Source organism: Macrotis lagotis, chromosome X (assembly GCF_037893015.1).
Source record: "Macrotis lagotis isolate mMagLag1 chromosome X, bilby.v1.9.chrom.fasta, whole genome shotgun sequence".
Classification (NCBI taxonomy): domain Eukaryota; kingdom Metazoa; phylum Chordata; class Mammalia; order Peramelemorphia; family Peramelidae; genus Macrotis; species Macrotis lagotis.
The window spans coordinates 677,465,729-677,493,135 of record NC_133666.1 but is presented as its reverse complement, the minus strand read 5'-3'; the positions used below and the strand labels follow the sequence as shown (position 1 = coordinate 677,493,135).

At 37.8% G+C, this 27,407-nt stretch overlaps 1 protein-coding gene across 6 annotated transcripts in view; it reads left to right on the top strand.

Annotated features, from left to right (window-relative positions):
• MED13L (mediator complex subunit 13L) overlaps positions 1–27,407 on the top strand; it is a 344,978-nt gene that overhangs the window by 253,577 nt on the left and 63,994 nt on the right. For all 6 annotated transcript variants that reach the window (XM_074205887.1, XM_074205888.1, XM_074205885.1 and 3 more), the window contains one exon: positions 22,844–22,989. In XM_074205887.1, the coding sequence (XP_074061988.1) occupies positions 22,844–22,989 (146 nt within the window). The remainder of the gene's footprint in view (positions 1–22,843; positions 22,990–27,407) is intronic.

Here is a 27,407-nt window from a genome sequence, read left to right as displayed (position 1 = left end):
ACGCCGATTGTGTCATATCTAGGACCACATCTAGTCGTTCTGATCCATATCTGGCCATTGGACCACTGGCCACTGGAGGAAAAAGTGAAACTGGTGGCTTAGCTCAGCTGCCCTCAATCAAATCCAATTCATATGCTTGTCGTTGTATCATATGATGTCTTGGTCTTCTTCAAGATCAATGGACAAACATCAGGATCATTATTCCTATAGTCAGCTAATGACTCAAAGCCGCCTCCCCCTTTTATTATTCTTACTCCGGGGATTATAGATTTCTAGCAGAAAGGAATTTAGAACTTGACCTGGATCCTAAGACCTAGTATTGGACTATTGGTTATATCTTGTATAGTGTTTAATCATGACAAGACAGAAAAGGGCAAAATAAAAGTAGTAAAAGCATCAAAGGAGAGGGAGGGAGCTCTCAGTTACGGGGAGTGTCCTACTGTAGCTCTTATTGGGAGCCTTCCTCTGTGGCCTTGCTAATGGGCTAGGTATTTGTGGACACAGGATTCAGGGCAGTTGTCTGTACTGGTTTGGCTGCTGCACAACTTCTTATACTGAGATGGGTGGTTGTGACATTTTTGTAAAACAACATTATAACTAATTTCCTTTGTAACGTTGTGTTCTTTATTTTATGTTTTTATGAACATGATTTGAGTAGGGGGCCAAAGTTTGCCCAGTCTGATTGCCAGAGGGGTCTATGATATGATGAAAGGGTTAAGAGCCTTGACTTTAAAGGGTTACTCTCTTCAGATTTTTAAATAACATTTCCCAAAGCACACAGTAGTAGTTTGCTTCATAATTGTTTATAAGGTCTGCAAGGAAAGTCTTTCAACATCTACTGTTCATTTTTCTGCTGTTTTTCAGTCATCAGCATTTCTTGTTCTTCTGTTTGGGACCTAGAGTGGGATCAGAAGCACTAATGTTGACTGAAGGCCGCAGTGTGTCTCTAATTGAAAAAACAAAAACAAAATCCACTTCTACCAAGCCCCAGTCCAAGGGATAGGTTCTTTGTAGCAAACTAACAGTGTGGAAAGTAAATAGTCACTGATAACAGCCCTCTAGCAAGCTGAATGTCAGCTCCAGTTTTTCTTTTATGCTGGGAAAACAGTGACCTCTTTTGAGCCTCCATGAGTGAGGTGTTTGCAACAATGCTGAATATAGAATGCACTGCTTTTGGACCCAAGAACATCACAGTGTTTCAAGAGGTGACCAAACTGCAGAATTATCGGCCCCAGCTCTGGAATGGAGCAATGCTCATAAGGTAAAAAGAGATGGAGCTCATTCTTTTTGTTGTGAATAATAGGCAAACAATTTCATTTGATAATGTGTGGGATAAAAATTCACTCTAAAAATATAGACTCCTGAGAAAAAAGGTAAGTTTATTTTGGCTTTTCTTGAGAAAAGGGCATACTCCAAGTCTCACCAAGGTAGTGAAGATCAGGGCACTGCCCCGAGGTTACAGTCAAGCAACATTATATGGCCTAGCATGGTTCCCCCTCCTTAATCCCCTTTCTTCCAATTGGATTGGTTAAGGTTTTCAGTTACAATCTTTATGTGAAAAAATCTACCCTGCAACAAAGTGAAGAATAAAATGTTTTCATAAATATTACTTCACCATCCAGATGGTGAGGGTATCAGAAGATTTCTAATGACCTGTTGTCTATCTAAAGGAATTAATGTCTGAGTATGCAAAGTCTTCTAAAGAACTCTACTATCTTCTTAGTTTAGTACTTATCAAACAAGAGAAGGCAGGCTACTGTTCTCCCAGTCTATTTTCAAATAGGTGGCTAACAAAGACCGCAAGGTCTCTTCTCTGGAAGTATTCCACTATTTTTCTCCCTAATAGAATCGTGAGGCTGTCTGAGAATGCAAGGCCTCTCTCCCTCTTCTAAGAATAGTCTAAGAGTAATAGCCTGTCTTTATTTTAATGATATTTAACCCTGAGAGGACTTCACTAGGAATATTAACTCTATTAGGTTTTTGAAAGGCAATGGGGTGAAGTGCCTTGCCCAAAGCCACATAGCTAGGTCATTAGAAAGTGTCTGAGACTGGATTTGAACTCAGGTACTCCTGACTCTAGGGCCAGTGCTCTATCTACTTCGCCACCTAGCGTCCCCAGAATATTAACTCTTAAGAAGGAATATTCCACTCAGTTGTATCAAGAAGGAAGTGATTATTCATCCTCTCTCTTTCTCTCTTTGTGAGGGTAAATAATCACTTCCTTCTTGACACTATCAAATTAAATTAATTTGTTTGCCTATTGTGATTTTATTCATTGATTTATCAAAATAAATCAATAAAATCACTTTCTATCACTGAAAACTGATGAGTAGATAGAATGACTCTAGAGCATCAACTCCTTTATTGGAGATGGATGGGGAAGAGTAAAATCTGACCCTACAGGATCACAGCAGGCTTCTGCTTACAGAAAGGTATTTTCCCCAAGATCTGCTAAGGGCTTTTCACTGAATAAAACTCACTCTCTTCTGGGTTCTTCTTTTGCTGACTTCTCATTAATGGAATTTGGAGGTAGGAATTGGAAACAGCAGGTATATCATGAGGCCCTATACTGAGCTTATCTGTTCCTTGCTAAATATTAAGGGGAACTGGTGTCTTTTTTTTCATCTTGAAGTAAATCTGAGATCTGCTGTGAGGGTTATATTTATGAAAGACAAATAAAAATGAATGACTGTGAACTTCACCAAAAAACAAAATATACTTTGATTTGACTAGACACAGCATTTACATTTTGTAGTAGAGAGCTATGTAGAAAAGGTTAGTTTATGCCTTAGGCTGAAGTAAGCATCCCAGTTTATAAAATCTGTCAGACTCCTTTGTTGTTGCCTAAGAGATAGTGTTATTTTATGACTGGTTTTATGAGAGAAGTAATGGGAAAATAATCTGTGATTCCCTCCTTTTTTAATATCTTCTTAAAGGAATCAAAATCAGCTTGATTAAAGATTAAAAGTACATTTACAGATGAAAGAGCCAGGAGAATGAATGCCCTGGGATTGCCACTTGATCATATACTCTACCAGTGATGCTACTATGGAATACAGCTTTCGTTCTTTAGGAGCAATGTTCAGAGGTCTAACTCTTCTGGATAGACTCATCTTGACTAAAGGCCGAACTTTTAATAAAGAATACTCAGTCAATCCTTTGTATGGATTTGACTGAATTTTGGAGTTTCATAGTCTCCACATCATTCTCAGTTCTTCAACTTTGTTTCTAGAGTTTCAGCATCAGAAGAAGAGTGATGTTTAAGAACTGCCTCTCCCACACCCAGAGGGATGGGGAATCTTCCAGGAGGAAGTTTAAGATTAGTCAAAGTATTACATGTTTTCTCAAAGTCAATCTTGTCCAGTCCCCTTTGCATTCCTGAATTAATTGTCCACCCATGTTATTTTTATAAGACATATGTACTGATCTGTCTGCTCTTGACTTATTCATCCAATTTCATTTCAAAGTCTAGAAGATAAGTATTCTTCCTCTCCTTTGCCTCCGTTCCCATCTCTTTATCAAAGCATTTATTAATCATCTTCTGGGTTTTAGGCACTCTGCTTGGTGCTCCGTAAACAGAAAAAACAAAGAAAGCAGTATCAGGTTTTCAGAGCTCCCATTGTAGTGGAGGGAAAATTGTGCCTAGATGAGTGAAGGCTCAGACACAGACATAGACACAGAAACAGACACAGTAAATACAGGGGAGTTTTGCAGGGAGAGAGAATTGGCAGCTTGGTGTTGGAGGAGAGCAAGGAAATGAAACAGCACTCACTGTCAGACAGCATCATCTAGTTCAAATGAGACAGTTGTGTCACATGAATGAGTCTGGAGAGATGGCATGGAGCTGGACTTTGACCTTTAAAGGTCAAACAGAAGAATCTGTATTTTATCCTGGAGGCAAGAGGGAGCCACTGTAATGTTCTGAGCAAGAGGATAGTATGGTAATAACTGTGTTTTAGAAATATCAGTTTCTCAGGTTGGAGTATTAGTTAAAGTGGGAAGGCAGTGAATCCAGTTAGGAGGCTTGTACAGTGATCCATACCAGAGGTGATAAGAGCTTAACCCATATTATGAGATTCAACTCCTGGACAATTACAGACTAAGAATACACTTAGTCATTAGTAAATGAACAGGGTGTATCATCCCCAAATAATATTATTAAATTGCCTAGCAATTTTCATTGCATTTTGGAACCAGTATTTCTCAAATTAGTATATATCTTTTAAAAAAGTCATAAAAAACCACCAATTGCTGAGGGCAAAATAGAATTCTTGCTATCTGAATTTTTTTTAAGGATTTTTTTAATATAGTTTATTGCTATAGAATTTCTCTTAGAGTTTTTACTTCTGGGCAGACCTTCTGGTACCCAACAGAGTAAATGCAATCTGAAACCTACCTCCCATCAGTTCCTCTGATTACTTAAATGCAGCTGCCATCCATATTCCTTTATGGTCTTCTCCATCCTAAGTTTATCCTGTCATTAAAGCAGTACTCTGATCACATGAGCTCAAGTTTTTTTTTTTTTTCCATATTGTTTATCCTCCTTGGCCTTTCTAGTTTAGCAAAAGGGGGAGCACAATATTTCAAATTGTTTTAGGAAGACAAGAAAGTAAGACAAGAAACTTCTTTGTTTTGTTTTGGATGGAGGAGGGAAAGAAACACAAGGACAGAGAGATGAAAGAGAGAAGGGAGAGATCTTTAGATGACCCAATGCTTGAGGACTGGTATGGAAAGTTCAGTCTGACTCAGAAGAAGAGCATGTGAAGGTGTATAAAACAAATCTAGATGGATAGGTAGGAGGGGAGAGGGTTTTTAAATGTTTTAGGTAGGAGTCAGAACCACTGGAGATTTTTTTTTTTTTTAGGTTTTTGCAAGGCAAAAGGTGTTAAGTGGCTTGCCCAAGGCCACACAGCTAGGTAATTATTAAGTGTCTGAGACCGGATTTGAACCCAGTTACTCCTAACTCCAAGGCTGGTGCTTTATCCACTACACCACCTAGCTGCCCCTTGGAGAAGTTTTGAAGAGGGGATTGATACCCAATATTCTTTGGAATATTAACTTGTACTTTATAGAAAGTAGAATACAGAAAGGCGAGACCCTAGTACTGACTTGCTTCAGTAATGTTGGCAAGTGGTGATGAGGCCTCCACTAGATACAAAGGGTGAGAAGGAGATGAATATGGAAAGAGATCCCTTACTGTGCAGGGAGGATAGACAAGAAACTGTAAGTGATTCAGTATCGACAGTGAAAGGAGTGGGGATAGATGGACGACCTCAGCAGTTTGTGAGTGCCCTCCACAGAATTAAGGTAGTTTGGAGAAGGTATAGACTTTGACGGTGTATTAGACATACTGAATTGTTTTTTGGATGTGTTGAACTGAAGATGTTGATAGGCTATCTGGACAGGGTCCTCAGGTAATTAGCAATGAGAATCCAGAGTTCAGAATAGAAATTATGCCTGGATGTAGACATTTGAATGAGATCATGGTGAGAGAGAATAGACCTCTAGACAGAGCCTTCAAGTTCACCTTGTCTTGATGGGTAGGGGATGGATGATGTTCTTGTAAAGGAGACTTAGAGCAGTCAGACTATAGATAAGAGAGGATAGTGTCACAGAAGCCAGGAAGAGAATGTGGAGAGGCCACAAAGAATAGGGATTAAGAAAAGGCTATTAAAAACCTTGGAGAAGAGTACTTTTAGTCAGATGGTTGCCTTATGTACTTTGTTTGAATGTCTAAAGCCTGGGGTTTTATTCCTGGTTTATTTGATGGATTTTGTCTCCTGTGATTTTCTGAGCATCAATTCCATTTAAGAAGCATTTTCTTATAGGCCAGGTAAAAGGACAAAAAAAAGTATAGACCATATCCTATAGGAGTTTACCTTCTTTTGGGAACAAATATACAACCAGAGATGTAAATACAAACTACTTACAGAGTGATTTGGGGGACAGGGGAGAGTGGTAAATGGCAACAACATTTCGGTGAGGAGGAACCTCATCTAAAATCCCCTTAAAGTAAGCTATGGAGATCAATGTGGAGGGGGTTATAGAGGGGAAGGTGAATGTGAGCATGCTCTATCATGGAGACCACACTTTCAAAGACACAGGGTGGGAGATGTCATGTCTAGAAAAATTTTAAGAGAGACCCAATGACAAAGGGACAGAGAGCAAAGGCAATTTGATTTAGGCAAGAGAGTTTTTCAAATAGATATCACAATTTAAAAGTGTTGGGATAGGAAACTTGTAATATTAAAAAGCGCTTAGATGAAAGTACTTAAATGCCTTCTGCATCGTAAATAGATTGACGGTTTCTTATCATTAAAGAACAAGTTTATTCTTTTAGATATGAACCTATTGATAGAGGTAACTTCTGTCAATACTCAGAGACATTACCTTCTAATCTTGTTCATCTTATTTGTGTCCTATTCTTAGGGGTTTTCCCTTCAAAAATCAATCTCTCAATCTCTCCTACTCTGCCTTTGAGTTTTTCCCTTCAACTTTTCCCCTTTATTTCAGGTCCTGATGAAAAGATGACATTTCTTACCAAGGACTCCTAGCTATTCTGAATCCTACTACCTACTGTCTCTTTTGGAAAAATTGCTTCCACCATCATTTTCTTTCTCTCATTTGAATTCTCTTTTTATTCAAGTCATCATTTGGGGACAAAACTTCTGAGGGAGGAGAAGGGATTAGGAAAAACTTCATCTAGAAAGTTGTATTTAATTTGATATATAAACAGAAAAGTAACTTTAGGATAATTTTAAGAAAGTGCAAAAAGGGAAGAGATGAACAATTGAATGTTAAGTCTGGCAGATAACAGGTAGGTCTGTCTAGAATGAGGAAAGAGGGACTGGACTGACTTTATGAAGCAAGTCTGAAGGGCATGATGAGTCCACGAAAGGTTTTAAAATATTCACCTGAGGATCTTGCCCTTGAGGTGGTGGGCAGCTTCCAAACATTTGTGTTTGTGTCTTTCAAAACTGAATGGACATTGGGGTGATGGGGCAGGTCTAGGGTTTTGTCCTTGCCAAATTTAAAATGTGGGGAAGATAAATCAGTCTTGCTCTCCTTCACCTTGGAAGAACTTGGAGGAGGTCAGTGTAATGAATCGGTGCTTGAGGATCTTCATAGACTGTCTTCAAGCAAAGACTGAGAAACATGCATGAACTGCTTCATGTAAAAGCCAAGGGATTGGCTCCTGCATTAGGAGGCCTTGAGGATGGGGGTGGCTAGGTGGCGCAGTGGATAAAGCACCGGCCCTGGAGTCAGGAGTACCTGGGTTCAAATCTGGTCTCAGATACTTAATAATTACCTAGCTGTGTGGCCTTGGGCAAGCCATTTAACCCCATTGCCTTGAAAAATCTTAAAAAAAAAAGAAGGCCTTGGGGATCAGGGGAGCACAAGCACCACGTAGGGTGGTGGGAGTGCTATTGTTCAGGAATTCTTGCTTATGTCTCATGAAATGATGGAATATTCAGAGTAGTGTGAGCGAAATAGCAGACCTGAACCGTGCACCAGCCAGCCCGATGTGTGTGTGTGTGTGTGGGGGAATGGGGGACAGAGCAAACCTTCATGAAGCACCTACTCTTTGCACAGCTCTCAGATACTCACGTTGCAGATAACATCCAGCCTGGGAGGGAGCCTGAGGCCAGCTGCTCTATGGTGCCACCTAGTGGTCCCCAGAAGCCCAGGTGTTGTTGGAGATCCTTGTCTCATTGTAGTCTTTCTCTACAGATCCAGATTGTTCAAGTAGTTTGGAATTCCTACAGTAAGAACTGGCCTCACTGAACTCACTGAACTGAATGAGTTAGCTTTGTGCATTTTCAGTTCACAGAAGTAGTGTCGCCTTATTCCTTCTTAACTTGGAAAGAGAGGACACCTTGTATTGGGGAGTTTTCATTCTACTCATTTTTAATCCCTGTGATGCTTACTTTTCCATTCCTCTTCCCGTTCTTATCCCTAAAAGTAATTTAATCAGTTCTAATTTTCCCATTTTAATTGATATTTGTCCTTATTATACAGTTATTGCCCCAGGCTTATGTATCCTCAGGTGTAGTGTCCTCTTCCCCTGTGTATAATGCTGGAATTTTTTATTGTTGAATTCACATTGTTTTTCTACTGCTTTTTGTTCATTTTTCTAGTAACTATATCTTTCTAATACCATCCCTTTCCTCCTCTATTCTATCCCATTTTCCAGAGACCCACTCATAAGTCCTTATAATACTTTCTCCCAAATAAGGATAGGAGAAGAAACAGAAGAACAGCCCATAGATGTTTCCTTAAGTCATCAGGTATACTTTGTGTGGACATGAGATGAAACAGAGAGGACTCTGATTTCATATGATAAAATAACTATTACCAAAACTGATTTTGGGATTTTATGCTCTACCACTTGGACTATGAAAGGGATACTTTGCAGAGGTAGAAAAAATAATTATGAGAGACTAGTACTTTGTGACCTTAAATTATATAATGAATCAATGATCATAGCTATTGGGTTAACAGAAATAATTCAACATAGTATTGGATAAACCAGGAAACATAAAATCCTTAGGTCTGAATCCTCTACTTAATTTCCAATTTTCTTTGCAGTTCTTAAGTAGAAATTAAGTTTAGGTCAGCATTTTATACTACATACTTAAATAAACTCACACTTAATATAGAACCTGAATGTTAAAGATTAAAAAATTAGTGACCTAGATCAGGTACCTTTCAATTCTGTGACTAAGAGGGTAAATTTTTACTCAAACAAGGAAAAGATTAGCTAGAAAAGATAATCCTGTTAGCATGACTTCAAAAGCTGTTGCTTGAACAAAATTATTATCACTAAGATAAAAAATAAAACAGTTGATGGGGTGGAAATCTTTATCAGTTACCTCTGATAAAAAGGTCTAGTATCCAAGATATATAGGCAAACTAATTGAAATAGGATCAAAGGTACCTTAGAGGCCACTGCATCCAACCTCCTCATGTTACAAAGGAATATAATAGGAAGAAGGAAGTCAGGATTAATGACTTGCCCATGGTCACATACCACAAAACATTTTTAAAAAAACATTTTTTATTAGTGAAAATGACATCAAAGACAAGACATCACCATCTACTTTGTAAGGATCCTTGGAGCTGTACTTGACTTGCTTTTGAAACCTGCTGGTCAGAAGGGAAACTCCTTAAGAGTAGAGATGATCTTACTTTTAAATTTCTATTCCCTGGTGTGGCTTGGTTGCACAGTGGCTAGAGCACCAGCTCTGGAGTCAGGAGTACCTCAGTTCAAATCCAGCCTCAGACACTTAATGATTACCTAGCTGTGTGGCCTTGAGTAAGCCACTTAACCCCATTTGCCTTGCAAAAACCTAAAAAAAAATTTTCTTTTCCCTGCACTTAGTACAATGCTTTGTACATAAAAAGCACTTAATAAATGTTTTCATTAAAAAAAATTGTTAATAAAGGAAATTCAAATCATTGCAACTCTCAGGTTTCATCTCTTAACCAACCAATTAATTGACAAAAAATGACAGAATACTGTCATTGTTGGAACAGTTATGGACACACAGGCACACTACTTCATTGTTGACTGTTCTCTGAATTAGTACAGCCATTATTGAAAGCTGTTTGGAATTAGATTGAAAAAACAATGACCATATCCTTTGATAGGCATCTGATACTTCAAGGAAGTTAATGGCAAAGAGAAAATCACTCTATATATGAAACTGTCATTAATTGGAAAGAATGACTATAGGAATAATCATATATGATTTTCCTTGGAATATTCTTCCTCTATGCAGTGGTGTATTTGATAAGTGCTTAAGAGATACCTAAATGACTACAGAGAAGTTTTAAATATCAGACTAACATGAACTGATGCAAAGTGTGATAAACAGAGCCACAAAAACAGCTTACACAAAGTGCTTACAAAGGTCAAAAAAAGTGCAACACAAATCAGCTCAATATTGCAAAATTATAACCAGGTTTTTCCTTTTAAGAAGACAAGAGTTCTGAGATGATACCTTTCAATACCTTCTGTACAGAGATGGGAGCCTACAGGTTGGGAACATTGCAAATAATGTCAGACTTTTTTGATGTTTTGGTTAATTCTGTTACACTTTTTTATTCTTATTATGATAGCTAACTCTCTAAGAGGTAGATTGAAAAAATGAAAGGTGTTTTTTTTGCATAGTAAATGGTATTTAAGTGGTTTGCCCAAGGCCACACAGCTACGTAATTATTAAGTGTCTGAGCTCAGATTTGAACTCAGGTACTCCTGACTCCAGGGCCTGTGCTTTATCCACTGCACCACCTAGCTGCCCCACCTTTTCCTTTTATAAAAAGATTTCAGAACCTTCTGTTCTAAAATATCTTCTTTCGAAGCACTTTTTAAATGTTCCTTGTCTCTCAAAGGAGATTTTAGTCCTGAACCATTAGAAAGGCAAAAAATAGTGCATCTGATAATGCTTGCCCAAAGTGCTTGTTATCTTATAACATTAGACATTATTTTAGAAAAGAGAAAATTACTAATGATTCTTTTAGGTATTGCTACTTTCATTTCTTCATGTAGATGAGTAGGCTGTAACCAGGTTCTGCCAGTATGTATCTTTGATCTAATGTAAAATAGAGGATGATAATACATTGCTTTGGTAAACTACGCTTGAAGGAAAGCTTTTGCTTTTCCCTAAAGAATGGGATGTGGAAGTTAGATTTATATCCTTAGAAATATACATATATATGTCAGTCTCCTAGCATTTATGAAATGTGCTTCATGTGGACTACTAGGCATTATGCTAACTGACTTCTGGGGACACAAGTCTAAAAGCTGTTTCTTCATTAGAATTTGAATCTCTGAGTCAGGAGGTGTAGACATTTTATTCTGTTTCTTAGCATTATTACAAATTGCTTTCTGGAGTGGTTGTGGTAACTTGGAGTTCTACCAACAATGAGCTGGTGTGTCTGTCTCTCTGTAGCCCCTCTGACATTGTTTTCCCACATTTTATTAACAATGCCAGGGTTTTAGTGAAATCTGTTTTGCTCTGATATGTACTTCTCATATTATTACTTATTTGGGGCATTTTCCAAATGACTGGTTCTTATAAAATAGATCCATTGATTTTTCTTTTTTACATTTTATCTCTTCTATTAGAGAAACTTGATGTAAATATTTCTTAGCCTATATCTGTTTAGGTTTTTGTAAGAAATTTCCAATTTCATGTAACCAGAATGAAGTTTGTCTTTCTAATAACCTTTATTCCATTTTGATTAAGAATTAATTCTCTACTCATAATTATGAAAGGTATATATGTATATTTAATATGTGTTATTATATAGTCAATTTATATATAAATTTCTTCTAAATTATTCTTAATAAAATGACAACTTATTATCAGGTCACTTCCATTTAGAATGCTTGTGGAATACAGTATAAAAATATTGATCTAAATCTATTATTTTCTATCAAATTGCTTTTCTATTTTCCCAGTAATTCTTATCAAATACAGAGAGATTTCCCAGGTAGTTTGTATTTTCTGGTTTACGAAACATTGGATTTAATTGAATCATATCTGAGTCTTCCTCTTTAACTCACAGACTAGCAGATCATATTGGCAGCATTTTTTCAAATGTAGACAAAGCTTTGCCACTGTTTATCTTCACCTTTGTAGGTAATGTTTGAACCCATATTTATATACCATTTTATTAGATTAACACAAATGTCTACTAAATCATATAATTTTTTAAGATTTATAAAGTGCTTTACAAACATTATCTCATTTGGTTTCCATATTATCCTTTGCAAGCAGTTCCTATTATTATCATCTCTATTTTAGGGATCAGAGTTTATGTGACTTGTCCAAAGTTATGCAGCTAATAAGTGTCTGAACTCAGCTCTCAGGTCTCTCTCTCTTCAATTCCAGCACCTCTCAATTGCCTTATTAGGCTCTTTGGAATCCTTAATCTATCATAATGATGGACTGTCATCTGTTAATTTGAAAAATTATGAAGTCTTATTTTTTGACTAGTGATTAATAAAAAAGTTTAACAGATTTAAAAAGCAGGATCCTACAATGAATTGTTTATTAAAAAAATACGCTTGCAGTAGAGAGACATGGAGTAAAAGTGAAGGGATGGAAGAAACTATTACATTTCATCTGAAGTTAAAAAAAAAGTGGGAGTAGCAATGATTTTAGACAAAGGAAAAGCAGAACTAGAGCTATTTAAAAGAGATAAACAGAGAAATGATAATTTGCTAAAAGCACCATTAAAAAAATGAAGTAATACCAATACTAAACATATATACCAAATGGTATAGATACAGATTCTTCACACCATGCTAGTTGCAAGACTTCCTTCAAAGCTGGATAAATCTAACCACAGCATAAAAAAGAAATAAGTTCAGGAAATGAATAGAATTTTAGAAAAGGTGATGAAAACTGAATGGGAATAGAAATGAATTTATCAGCAGTACATGGTGCCTACACAAAAATTTCCCATGTTTTATCCTATAAAATACCCTGTGCCTCAGAAAATCTGAAAAGCAGAAACATTAAATGCATCCTTTTCAGATCATATTAATGCAATAAAAATTATATTTAATAAAGGGCAGTGGAAACAGATTAAAAATTAGTTGGAAACTAATCTAATCCTATAGAATGAGTGGATCAAAAGACCATCATGAAAACATTCAATCATCTCAATGACTATATTGAGACATATTAAAATTTATGCGATGCAGTCTTTAATGGTATTTAGGGGAAAATTTATATCTCTAAGCATGTAGATCAGTAAAATAGAGCAGATCAATGAATTAGACATGCAGATTAAAAAAACTAGGGGAAAAAATGGAAAATCCTCAGTTAAACTTAAAAAATCTTGAAAAATCAAAGGAGAGATTAGTAAAATGGTTAGTAAACCATTGAACTAATAAAAGTGAAATGGATGAATATTTATACATTTAAAGAACACATTGCAATACTATATAAACTATTTGGAAAAATAGGCAACAAAATTGAAAGTGTAGGAATCAATGGAGTGTTTCTTAAAATGATAGATAATATCTATCTAAAACCAACAACAGACATTCTCTGTAATGGGAATAAGCTAGAAGCCTTCCCAGTAAGATCAGAGATGAAGCAAGGATGCCTGCAATCCTATTATTCTTCATTATTTTGCTAGAAATGCTAAGAGAAAAAAACAAAATTGAAGGAATTAGAATAGGCAACAAGGAAATAAATTTATCCCTCCTTGCAAGGATAATGGTATATTTAGAGAAAATGAGAGAGAATCAACTATTAAAAAAAAAAACTTTAACAAAAGTTGGAGGTAAATAAACCAAAATCAATCATCAGCATTTTTTTATATTACCAAAAAAGTCCAGCAGCAAGAGGTAGAAAGAGAAATTCCATTTAACATAACAGTAAACAATATAAAACTACCTACCAATACAAACCTAAGAGCTATTTGAACTTGATTGCAAAATAAACACAAAGAAAGTCAGATTTGAACAATTGGAAAAATATTGACTCATGGACCAATATAATAAAAATGACAGTTCTTTCTAAATTAATATATTCAAGGGCAGCTAGATGGCGCAGTGGATAGAGCACCAGCCCTGGAGTCAGGAGGACCTGAGTTCAAATGCGGCCTCAGACACTTTCTAATTACCTAGCTGTGTGGCCTTGGGCATGTCACTTAACCCCATTGCCTTGCAAACCCCCCCCCCCCCCCAATTAATATATTCAATACCATACCAACCAAACTACCAAAAATTATTTTATAAAGGTAGAAAAATAGTAACAGATTTCATTGAGGGAATTAATGGGGGAAAAAAGGTGAAACAAGGTGGCCTAACCTGTACCGGATCTGTAACTGTATAATAAACAGCTTGTTATTTGTTAAGAAACAATGGTAGATCCAGGGAATAGATTGAGTTAACAATATACAGTAGTAAATTATTATAATAATCTAATGTTTTGGAAACCCAAAGATCCAAGCTTTGTGAATAACTCACCATTTGACAAAAATTGCTGTGGAAACTGGAGAGCAATTTGTCAAAAGCTAGATATAGACCAGGAGAAGGGAATCTTATTCTGCCAAGGTCTATTTGATTAATTTTAACATCATTTGAGAACCTTTTGTATGGTCCATCAATTAAAAATTAGTTTGCTCTATCTGATAAAACTCATACCTAATGTGATGGCTGAAACTGCTTCTCTTTGCTGAGATCTATGAGAGTTGGTATTGAGCATGTTGCTACTCACAGATGCTTTTCTAGGTTTACTGGGTCAGTCTGGAGCACAGTTGATTCCATAATGGTCAGTTTAGAAAAGGCTTGCTCACTGCAGTAAGTTGTTTCAAACATGGATGCATATTTCAATGCATATCTACTCAAAGTGGGAAATTCATCTTTGCATTTACAGACTTCAAGCAGATTGGTTGACCCAGCTTTCAGCTCATTGCTCTGCAGCTAAATGATTTCATGTTGTAGGTAATCAGGCACATCAGCTGGTTCCACATGTAGTGAAGATGTTTAATTCCATTTGTTTACTTTTCATGTCCTTGAATCTTACATTTAATGCCTCAATTAGCTTAGCACATTGGCCGTCATATTTAAGTGTCAAAAGAAGGCTTTTGTCCTTCCAGAGTGGGGAAGTGCAATTCCTTTCAAGTTGCACATTCCACAACCTTCCTTCAGCTTCAGATGATCACACATTTAAAAGCAGGGAGCTGAGAAGTGGTTGGGTGATGTTCAGAGTTAAGTGATAATGTCCACCATGAAGGCTTGATGTCACAGCCACTTACTATCATTGAGTTAGTTCCCTGATGGGTTTTTCCCTTCATCTCCATGAACTAACTGCTTGCTTCCACCCCGCAGTTCATAAAACCTCAAGAGCAGGTTCCTGTGACTCAACCACCACATGAGATCATAGTACTCAGAGTCAGTCATTCAGTAACCCCTTAAACTGGCAGCCATTAAACCCTGTGCTTCTGACTGGTTGGTTCTTGTCCTTTTGTTATCAAAGAAGACCAGAACAGCATCTCTCTGTTTGAGACGAATGACTGTGTATCCAACTGTGGCTGATCAGCCCAATAAAAACCTGGAGTGCTCTACCACAGGTTGGGCTCCAACAGTCCAAGTGAACACCTGGGGTGGGTTCTCTGGGGTGTTTCCATTCTGCCTTCCTCATAGAGTGCAGCCCCCTCAATGATGAGGGCATGCCATGCTGGGAGATCCTATGCCAGGGGCTCCCAAGCTGTATAATCAAGAACCAACTGCATTTGACTTGTAAGAAATGATGAGCAAGAAACTTTCAGAAAAATCCTGGAAAGACTTATATGAACTGATGCTGGATGAAAGGAGAACAGTGTACATAGAAATAGCAATATTGATGATCAATTATGAATGGCTTAGCTATTCTCAGCAATATAGTGATCTAAGACAATTCCAAATGATTCATGAGGAAAAATACTGTTCACCTCCAGAGAAAGAATGATGGAATCAGATTGCAAAGTAAAGCATACTACTATTCACTTTTTTTGTGTGTGTATGCAGTTTATTTGTAACACAGCAGAGACTTTGGGAGTAGTTTTTTTAAACACTGCTTTCCTTTCCATAAAAGAACAATTCTTTTTAGGTGTTTAAGTGACCACATAGGAAAAACACCTAGATTTCTGCTTTTATCTAAGAGAATTATAGTCTAACTGCTGCCAATTGACCATTTTCACATTTTTGTACATTTATCATACCTTGCACTTCCTCTTACTGGCTCTAAAGAGGAACCTCAGAAACAGCTGATTTTTTTTAATTCAGAAAAAAATTAATTATATCTGGCCAGATCATATAAATGAGTAAAAATTGCTAGAATTCTTCTTGCAGACTAGTGTTTGGGAGTAAGGCTAATAAGGTCTTAGAGTTGAATGAAAGCTAATGTGTTGTTCCCCTTCCCCCCATTAAATTTTATTAAATCACCAGTTTGTATGCAAGCTAGTAGCAAATGGCAATAAAATAAAAGACTAGCACATGGAAATTTATAGGCATAATAAATCCAAAACATCTTTTAGTGAATGGTGAACAAACAACTTGTGCAAAAAAAGAAAAAAAACTGAGAAAATAAAGAAAGCAGCCAGAATACTTATTTATAGTTCCTTTTCCTTATAGATATTGAAAATCAGGCTTATTCTGTGCCTTTCTCTAATCTCCTTATTACCTTGGACTCCCTTTGGATTGGATAGCATAACTTCATTATGTACCTCACTCTAATATTACTCTTCTTCTTACTTGAATAGTTTCTTTAATTTATTTGATTCTGCAGAAGTGATTGAATGATGAGGGAACTTGACCTCAAAACCTTTGACTGAGTTCCTAGAACCAGACTTGGGAGAGACTTGGGAAGTTCTAGAAAGTCAGGAGATTTCTTCTAAGTTCTATTCAGTTCATACATATATCCAGAGCAGAGAACAGTGAGCTTATTATCTCTCTTCTTCTCATTCTCTTTCCCAGGTCTCAGCCCTTCATGTTCAGTGTGATGCATTCTCTACTCAGCTGGGAATGGCTCAGATCATGTAGCCTTCCCTGCCCCCCCCCCCCCCCCCCTTAGGAAACATTCCTTTAACTAGGGAATTCATTAAGTGTTCACTTAGTTTCTGAACGTTATTGTTTTCCTTATGGAAGTAGTCTGTGGACAGTATTTCATATGAACACTACAGAAAGGTGTTGGAGACCCCAGCCTCTGAACGCATGCATTTCCTTGACTGCCTCCCTGCTACTAAATTGGGGGGGGGGCGGGGAGAGTGTGATATTTGTCCTTTGTTCTCGAAGAAGACCACAACATCAGGAGGTTGTGCCATGACAAACACTTGAATTGTATTTGAGTGGGGGGGGGGGGCTGTGCTAAGTCCCCAGCCTCACTTTCTTCTCCAGAGTCATCTGGGTCCAGTGCCAGGTATGGGTCAGGACAACTGGAGATATCCCTGGATGTGAGGCAAGTAAAGTTAAGTAACTTGTACAAAGTCACACAGCTAAGTAAGTGTCTGAGACTCGATTAGAACTCCTGTCCTCCTATCTCCAAGGCCCATTTGTAATCACCTGTTATGAAGCTGGTGCTATGCCCTTGGGCTTTTCAAATATCTCATCTGATCCAGGAAGGTAGTTTAGTGTTCTTATTTTTCAGTTAAGGACACAGGGTCCCACAGCTAAGAAGTGCCATTGTTCAAATTTGAACTCAGGTCTTCCTTTGTCCACTGCATCATCCACTGCTTGCCCCAGGGCTTCACTGGTTTCTGGCACATAGTAGGCACTTTATAAATGACTGAGTGAATGAAGCAACAGTGAAATATTAAGTATTTAAGAATGTGCAATTTCCTTGACAACATTCTTTCTTTAGTTGCCAAAGGACAGAAAGCAATATTTTCCAGGTGTGCTTTTCATTAGTATGGTCCTTTATTACTTAAACATTCCTTTAGCTAGGGGAATTCATTAAGTGTTCACTTGATTTCGGAATGCTATTGTTTTCCTTCATGGAAGTAGTCTATTTCACATGAACACTACAGAAAGGTATTGGAATCTTTCCCTCTCAATTGCACCTAAGGTAGGAGTGATGTCCATTTTCCTGAAAGGTTTGTTTCTTGTTATAGCTTTCCTTTTCTCTTCTGTTTATGAACTGAATTGTTAATTGTTCTTAAAATTCAGTCTCTAGATCATTTCATTGGAAGCTAGTTGCTTCCTTATAATGCCCAATTAACCCGTCCAATTCATCAGGGATTGGTGGAGTTTTAATTGTATCCACACTTAGATTTTCATCTTGTAGATTCTGCAATCTAGTTAAGCATCCAGTCGAGATTTCAGAAAGCTCAATTATTATTCCTCTTTTATAAAAACATCTGTGCTTTTGAAATCAAGTATGGCCAATTTGAAGAATGCATTTGGAACAAAGCTCTTTAAATAGTTTTAAGAGATTGTGGTTCAGTCATTGAGGGCAATGTGATGGAGTACATGGAGTGGCACGCCTAGAGTCAGGAAGTCCTGAGTTCAAATTCTACCCCAGATACATATAGTTTTGTGACCCTGGGCAAGTTCACATCTTTTATCTGGTATCAACCCCCCACCCCCTTCCCCCTTTTTTTTTTCAGGTGAGAAAGCATACTGGTTTTACTTGACTGTTTTGTTACATCATATTAAAAGAATATAAAGTGACCTCTTTATGCATATGACACTATTGGTAGTGTTCAAATGACAGTTCAACAGTATATTATGTAAGATTCAGACATAAAAATGAGACCTTTATATGTAACTTGTAAAAATAACACAAAGTATTGCTGGATATAAAAGTGGTGAAAAATTAAAAACGACTTATTTACCAATATGACCCATTTTAAGGAGACAACAAATAAATATCTTAAATGATTAATATGTAGATTCAGTAATGTTGCACTGGGTAGAAAGTTTCTAAAAAAAGATCCTGTCCCTACACTTAGAGCACGTGATTGGGAACTTGCCCAAAGGGAGCTCTTTTAAGCTCCCTTGTCTGCTGCTTAAAACTGCTCAACCTTATCATGCTCTTTGCCTTCCTTAGAACCAATTATAGCCTTTCTCCTTACTAAAGGCCATCTTCTTGTATTTCTGTTCTCCTGTCTACATCCAGAACTCTTCAACTGGCAGCTTCCAGCTCTGGTGATCTTTAGTTTCTCCACTACCTTAAACATTCTATAGGCCTTAATACTTCCTCCCCCCCCGTATACCATTATTTTATTTTCCCAATTGCATCTTTTTCCATTTATATTAATTTAAAATTTAATATAAATATAATTTATAATTTAAAATTAATTTAACTTAAAATAATATCAGATGAGCCTTTTCTTGACTCTTTTCAGTGAGCTCTTCACTGCTAAACTGGTTGACATCTTCCATGATGTTACTGGCTGACATCTTTGACAAATATACATCTTGTTTTATGCCTCATTTGATATAGATAATCAAAGGGTTGTCAAATCATATTATCCATTCTGTCTGAAATGATCTTTTATGATGTTAGCATAAGTATGTGAGATACTTGATTAGGGTAGAACCCGTGCCAACTCAGGGGCTTTGTTAGAGTCAATACACACTAAATCCAATGATATCTTGCTTTCTTGCATTTCAGACCATATCATGACTGTAATATATGATTATTTGTCAAAGTCTATTTGTTTGTTGCTTCTGCTTTCATCAAACATGCCATTGAAAACCTTTGATAGGCTTTTATGAATATGGGACGAGCCTAGTTTTGTAGTAGTAAATTTGTTCTTGATTGCCCTTCTTTTTTTCCCCCCTGATTATTTGAATCTTCCTCTTTCCAAGAGCTTGAAAAATCCGTCCCTCAAGATCATCAGAATTCTTTTGCCTCCAGCACAAAGCTTAGTATCTGCTTGTTCTGGTCATTCTTCTTTTCCCATCTTTACTTTAGTTTCATTCCTACTTCCTTACAGAGGACTTTGCAAACTGTATTAGATTCCAAATATGGGTTCTCCATTGTGAATAATGGACAGAGTTGTAGTAGCAGTTAGTTGGTGCAGTGGATAGAGTCATATAACTAGAGTCAGGAAGATCTGGAGTCATATCCAGGCTCAGGCACTAGTGTTATCATGGGTAAATCTCTTAACCTAGTCTACCTCAGTTTCTTCAACTGCAAAAAGGGAATAGCACCTGTCTTTCATGGATATTGTGTAGATAAAAAGATAATATTTACAAAGTGCACACTTCAGTCTAGCTTTAGTAATGATAATAGTGCTCTCACCAGATCTTTTTCATTTTTCATCTGTTGTCTTCTTTCCATTTTCATCTTTAAGTATGCTCAGAATAAACCTCTGGCCTACTTTCTATAATTTTCCCTTCTACTACTCCTTGCTGTTTTTTAAGGCAATGCTGCTAGGTGCTTCTTCCACTTCTTTCCTCCAGAAAGTTTTGGGAATGGGTTTTCACAATTCACCTTAATGTCCTTGGCTGCCCTTTCTGCTTAGCAAGTCTCAGTCAGGAAGCATTTTTTAAGTATATACTATTGACCAAGTGCTGTATTAGTGTTAAGGATTCAAAGAAAGGAAAAGAGACAGTTCCTCTTCCCAAGGAACTCCCAGTTTAATGAGAGACAACATGTAGACAACTGGGACATCCACACTATCTAGAAACACACATACACACACACACACACTCACACACAGTCATGAGTCAGTTTCTTAATCTTTTTTGACTCATTATGTCATTTCCTTTGGGAATGATAGTATTCTGTGCCAAGGTCTATATATTCAGGAATAATTTTAACTGCCTCCCTTATCTTCTAATTTGCATTCTTCAGATTAGGTCTTGATTTTATTTTTTATTAAGTTGATTTGACTCTTCACTTAAGGCCATTTTAAAAATGATTTTCACATCAATAATCAGTCATTTCCTGTCTCTTAAGTTGGTAGTCAACATCATTTTTGTGGTGATGTTCTAAGTTTACCATGCCCGGCTTTTTCTGCCTTTCTTCTTGAAGAAAGTATTCATGATGTAGAGGTATGAGGCATTGATATGGTATGTCTAGAAGTGCCTTTCACTTTTTCATTTCTTGATGCTGTGTTTTCCTACAATTTTGACTGTGCTTCCCAATAATCCCCTTATCAGTGAAGCCTCAGAATATTAAACTGTATTTCATAAGGTCAATTGTTTGTAAGTCAAAAGAAACCATAGAACAATTGAATTTGTTGAATTTTGTGAAGACCCTCTATGGAGATTCTCTATAGAATTTCTCTACCACCTCATCATCTTCAGAAGAGATGTTGATAGTCTACTGTTTTTCCTTATGCTCATCCAAAATATGGTATTGTGAAGTATCCCAGGACCTTGAGAAGTTTCTTGTTGTATCTGCTTTTGGAAGCATCCCTTACACAGAAAAATGATTCATAAGGATATATTTTTTAAAAAATGTAAGTTTGTATGACCCATCAAGTACTCCTGGTTCCATTTTATAATCAGACAACTAACCCTCATGAATTTTCCTCTGTTGTGCCTGAGGGCCCCAGCCCCTAGTTGAGCCTCTGGGAGTTTGGAGGGACACTTAGAGTATCATAGGCTGTGTCACAGATGGGGACAACTCAGGGATTCCTCTTTTGATGATTCCCCAGAGCCAGGGGGATCAGAAGCTGATGCTGAACCAGGGACCTCTTGCCTGCAGGTTCACTTCAGCCATGTCCTCCCTTGTCCCTCAGAAGTGCCACCTGCTTTCTGAGGCCTGGCCTCCCCCCCTCCTCCAAAGGATGGACTATCTGTATTGACTTACTAGTAGAGGTATTGTGTCTCACCAGTTAAACAGCTAAGTTTCCCGACAGTGGGCCTACTATTGGTTTGTGTGACTTGGGAACTCTCAGCAGCAGCCTGGAAGATCTAGTCAGACGAGCCAGTGTAAGCTCAAACTCATCATCACTGCTGTCTGAATAAGGAGTCCCTGTCTTCCTGGAGAAAGGGCCACTTGTTTTCCAGGGAAGAGAAGTTGTTTGTGATTTTCTCTCTTCTCCTCATTCTATAGTTTTCAGGATCATGGCCTCTTCTCAGCCCAGCTTTTGATCCTCAGAGCCAAGCAACTTGACAGTCTCCATTTCCCCCTCGTAACATAGCATATAAAATGTAGCCATCATTCTCAGTCCTCAGTGGCAAGACTCAATTGTTATTGAGTTGGTTCTTGTTGAGCGTTTGCAGTTTGTCCAAGAGCTGTCTTGCACTGTTAGGTGCATGGAGTGAACTTTGCTGCTTCTGTTTACACTTGTTCCATTTGAAAAGAAGTTGATGCTTGGGGTCAAAAAAACAAACTTTTTTAGTTATGTGGGAATTGTTTTACAATAGAGTGAAAAATAATCTCTAATCATTTCTAGATTTGAGGTTAGCATCTTAGTGCCGATCATTTCCAAGTGGGCATCCATGACTTCTGAAGGAATCTCCGTGCTTGGGGGTGTTCATTTGAGTCATAGTCTTAGAGGCTGTTCTGAGAAATGGGCTCTCATTTCTGGTGTACTGTCATAGTTTTTCAAAGTCAGCCTTATAATTCTGGAATTAAAGACAGCTCAAGATGAATGAGCCTCCCCTAATTATATGGAACATAGAGAAGAAGTTAATCAGATTGCAAATATTAAAAAAGAACAGAATACCATCATCTTTAGAGAACTTTATTGATTGTGTCTGGCATTTAGCTAGTAATAAACACTATCTTCCATGGGGCTGTGATCATAATAGATGCTAAATAAATATGCAGTAAAGGGTCAACTAGGTGGCATAGTGGAGTGAACTCTTGAGTCAGGAGGACATGAGTTCAAATATGCCCTCAGACACTTAAAATTTCCCTACCTGTGTGACCTTGGGCAAGTCACTTAGCCCCATTGCTGTAAATAAATAAAAAAAAAGGAAAGACAAAATCTCAATGTTAAAAAAATATGTGATAAATGAATGCTTGAATACTGAGGCAGTGATCCCTGATAATCATTGAGATATACTAAACAGGAGTAGAATTCATTTTTCTTGGTTTGCAGACTCAATTACATTCTCTATTCCAGGGTCAAATCTTGCTACCAACATTTAAGTTTCATTTACAGAGCCTAGATAGGCAACATATAAAAATATTCCTGAAGCAATTTCAAACATTTTGAAAGAAGAACCCACCTAGAGGGTTGTATTCAGCCTGTATTCAGACCTGGGTTCAAATGCTACTTCTTTGACTTGTTGCATCTTTGACTTTGCAGGAATCTCTTCCCCCTTCAGGCCTTAGTTTACTGTTCTTTTGGACTCTATGACCTCTGAGGTCACTTTAAACATAAAATCTTTGATTTGCTAATAGATTATTTTGTTCTTTTGTATTTTCAGTGAGCATTTGTCCTGTGCCTTCACATTTTTTCTTCATGGGGAAAGTAATGTATGCACAAGTGTCGAGATTGCTCAGCACCAGCCAATTTATCTGATTAATGAAGAGCATATACACATGGCTCAGTCATCCCCTGCACCTTTTCAAGGTAAGTGTGCTCAAATGCCTTCCAAAGCATTAGTCATATTTCCTAATTAAGAACTTAAAGATAAGGCATGGTTTGAAGTAAGTGGATCTGGTGGGTCTTGTCCTGTTTGTTATTTCCTAAGGAGATGTTGTACTCCAGCAGTTATTTTGAAGACTTATTAAACTTGTGGCTGAAGCACCCACTGCTGGGATTTCTAGCAGCTCAGCGCTGGTAGAACTACCAGGGATGGTCTAGTCTACTCCAGGCCTGAATCAGAATCCTTTGGTTACCTGCCCACATGGTCACCCAGGTTTTTCTTGGCCCTCTCTACTGAGGAGGAACCCACACCTTCCTGAGTGAAGCTCATTTGACTTTTAGTTGTTCACATGATTAGAAAGTTTCCCCTTGCATTTTAGTTCTCCCTCTCTCTGGATTAGATTAGATCTCATCCTTCTTTATAGAACTGATGTAAGTCCATTGTCAACCTCCTTAATTCCTGTAACCATTTCTCATGTCTGGTAGCCCTTCCTCATTCTAGCCCTCTTCTGGAGACACTCTGCAACCGGAGTGCAATTGTTCTTGCTGAGTCTAGATCACATTGCAGCAGGACTGTCATCTACTCCACACAGCTCTGGTCCGAGGGTACCATAAAGCTATCTGAAACTGCTGGAGATAGTCTGTTGGACTAAAAAGAAGAGCTTTATTCCAGGGGACCCTTGGTTGTCTATGTAATGTGAACTCTAAAATGGAGTCCTTGCCAAAGGACACTCTTGTGAGCTCTGTATCAGGAAAGCTGAGGCTCACCTCAGGGACTGCTTGAGATTGACCTTTCTGAGCCAAGGGCTAACTAAGCTGCTTGAGAGTCTATCCACATGAAGTCTGGCATGAACGTCAGGAGCTCCCCCCAGGTGTGGGAGGCCACCAGGTTGCCTAAGGAAGGCTGAAATGGACTGGGTCAAAGATTCCAGCCTGGAAGTAATAGGGAGAAAGGGAAACCTTGTCTTTGAAGAAAAAACGTCCTGCTGTTCAACTTCCTACATAGTCAAAGAAGAAAAAGAATTTATATTACATCCAATGAGTTAATTAACAAATTTTTCATTACAGAATTTTATTTTTATTTATTTTTAATTTTCTAGACCTCAGTGGTTTGTTCAAGTCCAACAGGGAGTCATGTATGTCTCCTTAAGATCTGAAGATGATCAAATAACCTGGTATTAGTAATGATATATTGTAATATTATGCACAATTACTATTAAGCACAGCATTTTTCATTTCAACAATGGTAATTCCTCCATCTGGTATATGATGCCTTTTGGAAATGTCAGTGTTTTGTATCCTCATAAGAATTAAAAAGAATTAACAGATCAAACATAGATTAATGCATATTAAATTGTAAAAACTACCTTCTTGACTGAAAATTAATGAATTTTTTTCCTTGCCTTAATATTTGTAAAAGACTAACTTGATCATCTTCTATAACTGATTTCTTTTTTTGTTTGTTTTTTTGCAAGGCAATGGGGTTGAGTGACCTACCCAAGGTCACAGCTTGGTTATTATTACATGTCTGAAGTCAGATTTAAACTCAGGTCTTCCTCACTCCAGGGTCGGTGCTCTATCCACTGCACCATCTAGGTGCCCCTAACTGATTTCTGAGGTGTTTTTAATTTTTTTAATTCATAATTCTCTCTAACATTTTCTTTAGTATTGTGCATATTACCACCAAAGAAATTTAGCAGAAATATATTTAAAATCAAGCAAAGCACAGTTTCTAACATTCTGGTTGAATTGGCTAAAAGATCTTCATTGACACCGTACTAGGATGTCATATGAATAATTAATACCTGATCAACAGTTCTTGGAATTCTATTAAGCATATAGAATTAAATTAATAAAGATGTATAACAGTTGAATTCAGAAATTACAGAAGATATGCAGATATTTCTTGTGGGAAACTAACCTAGTTATAATTCATCATTGTCAAAATGAAAAATTTGGCTAGGTTGTTGGATTGTGGCTCTCAGATCAGAAGGTACATGAGCTATGGAACTTAGCACCGAATCCAGTCTTCCCTCTTCCCAGGAGCTGAGTCACTTGCCAAAAGTCACAGAAGAATTCAGACTCAGTTCTTCTAGCTGCAGGTTGCTCCTGGTGCTTGCCTCAAAGGGGCTGGCCAGGTCTGTCTCAGTGGTCTACTGCTAACAGACATCTGGGTCACTGGATGTGTGTGGCCATGGGTCTTAGGCAACTATAGTGCCTTTTTCTAATGTCAGAAAACCGACTGGTTTGGTTCATTGTGTTTTTCTGACTCCTCTTCTGGATGCCCTCAGAAAGCACCTGGTTCTTTACCAATGGAATTATGAAGTCTTGGAGTCGGAAGAGGCTTTAGAAGTCATCCAGGGTAGAATTTCCCCTCTGCAAAACTCTAGGGTAGAGCAAAATGTACAGAAGATGTGTTCTCACCATGTGCCATAAAAATTAGAAAGAGACCTCAGGGGTAGCATGCTGAATGGAACCCTGGTCCTTGTGGTCAGGAAATCCTGGGTTCTGATCTAGCCTTAGAAGGACTCTGAGATGTTACACAAATCACTTAACTTATGTTGGCCTTAATTTCCTCATCTGTAAAATGAGGGAAATAATGACACCTGAGAGTAAAGTGAGATAGGAGTTCAAAATAACCTTGAAAACTTGGAATCATCATATAAACTCTTGGAAGGGGTGGAGCCTGGCTCACTGCATCTTATTTTTCTGGTCAGCCTGTGGATGCCACAAGAGGCTTGCAGTATGGATTCTGGTGCTGGTTCTTCTGTAAAATAAAAATATTGGACTAGATGACCTCAGTGGTCTGTCCCAAGTCTAAGAGGGAGTCTTGTATGTCTTCTTAAGCTCTGAAGATGATCAAGTATTTTTTAGTGTAATATAAAATATAATTTTAAGGGATCACCATATTACCCAACTACCACTGCAAATTAATATGCCTCCTAAAGAGAAGTTGCACACATCATCACACTTGATTTCAGTTTGTGTTGTAGATAAATTACTATTAAAATGTAAAACCCTCCTGCTTTTAGATGATATAACTGATTTTATAAGAATGTTATTGGGCTAGACCTATAACTTAATTGGTGAAGGCATTCCTGTGAGTCAGTTCCTCCTATCAAGTCCAAGGCAGACTCTACTCCCATCATCCTCCCAAACCTCTTCATCCTTCTTCCGCAAAGACAAGTCTGTGCACTCTGCCACCCTGTCTCCCATAGCATTCTATGAATTAATAAAGTTATTTTAAAATGCATTTCATTAAGGAAGAACATTAAATACAATTGTGGTCTTATCTGTCATTTACCTGTTTAAGAAAAAGCAAAATCAAAGAAAGGCCACAAAGAAGCAAATGGAAAGAAGCAGGAAAATTTGTCTCCAGAATACCGTTCCCGAGAAGATTTCTGGAATGGCCATGTTTGTCTTTCTGTGCATCACCACAGTGTGAGTGGCAGGAGCACTTGGTGGAACTTCCAACTTAAATTGTAGAAGAAAACGGCTTAGAAATTTTAAGAGTAAAAGTGTCACTTTAGATCTAAATATTTTGCAGTGACCTTACCAGTATTTACAATAAAACCACAATTCATCATTATGAAAGCACATTCATGCTTTCTCATATTTGGTGGTTTACTTATGCCATACTGCTCATTCATGTCATTAGGAAGCCTCAGAAAACACAGAGATACCATTTGGAGACTTTGTTTTCCTGTTGCATTGCCCATTTCCTGTATTTCTCATGTCTGAGATCTTGGCCCTGAGAATACGCCCTCCACCCAAGGGCAGCTAGGTGGCACAGGACATCGAACCCTGGCCTTGGAGTCAGGAGGACGGGAGTTTGAATATGGCTTCAGACACCTTACCTTGGACAAGTCACTTCACCCTGATTGCCTCACATCCAGGGCCATCTTCAGTCATCCAGCTTCATATCTGGCTACTGGACCCAAGGGCTCTGGAAGAAAAAGTGAGGCTGGTGACTTTGCAGCCCCTCACTCAAGTCCAATTTATGTGCTTGTCATGAAATCACCTCCCTGATGTCCTGGTCTTCTTTGAGAAGGAAGGACAAATATTATTATTCCCTCCACCCACACTATTCTTGCCCCTCTTTAGAGATTAGGATTAGAGAGTTCTGGTCAGAAACATGCCTGGCAGCAATCCTAGGGGTGAACCTCTCCCTCCTTAACCTGGGGATCCTTGAGTTAGTTCATATATATGGTCTCTTGCTGAGCACAATCAGTCATTCTGTCCTCATAGAACCTGACAGACTGGGTCTCGTTGGGAGGCTGCTTCCATGCCTTGAGACAAGTCCCACAGTCCACAGGAAGTCTTTCCTGCTTCTCTCAGCTGTTCTTGCTGGCCCACTTGGTTTATGTTCCATTTGCTGTATGTAGTTTTTATGAAGACTTTGT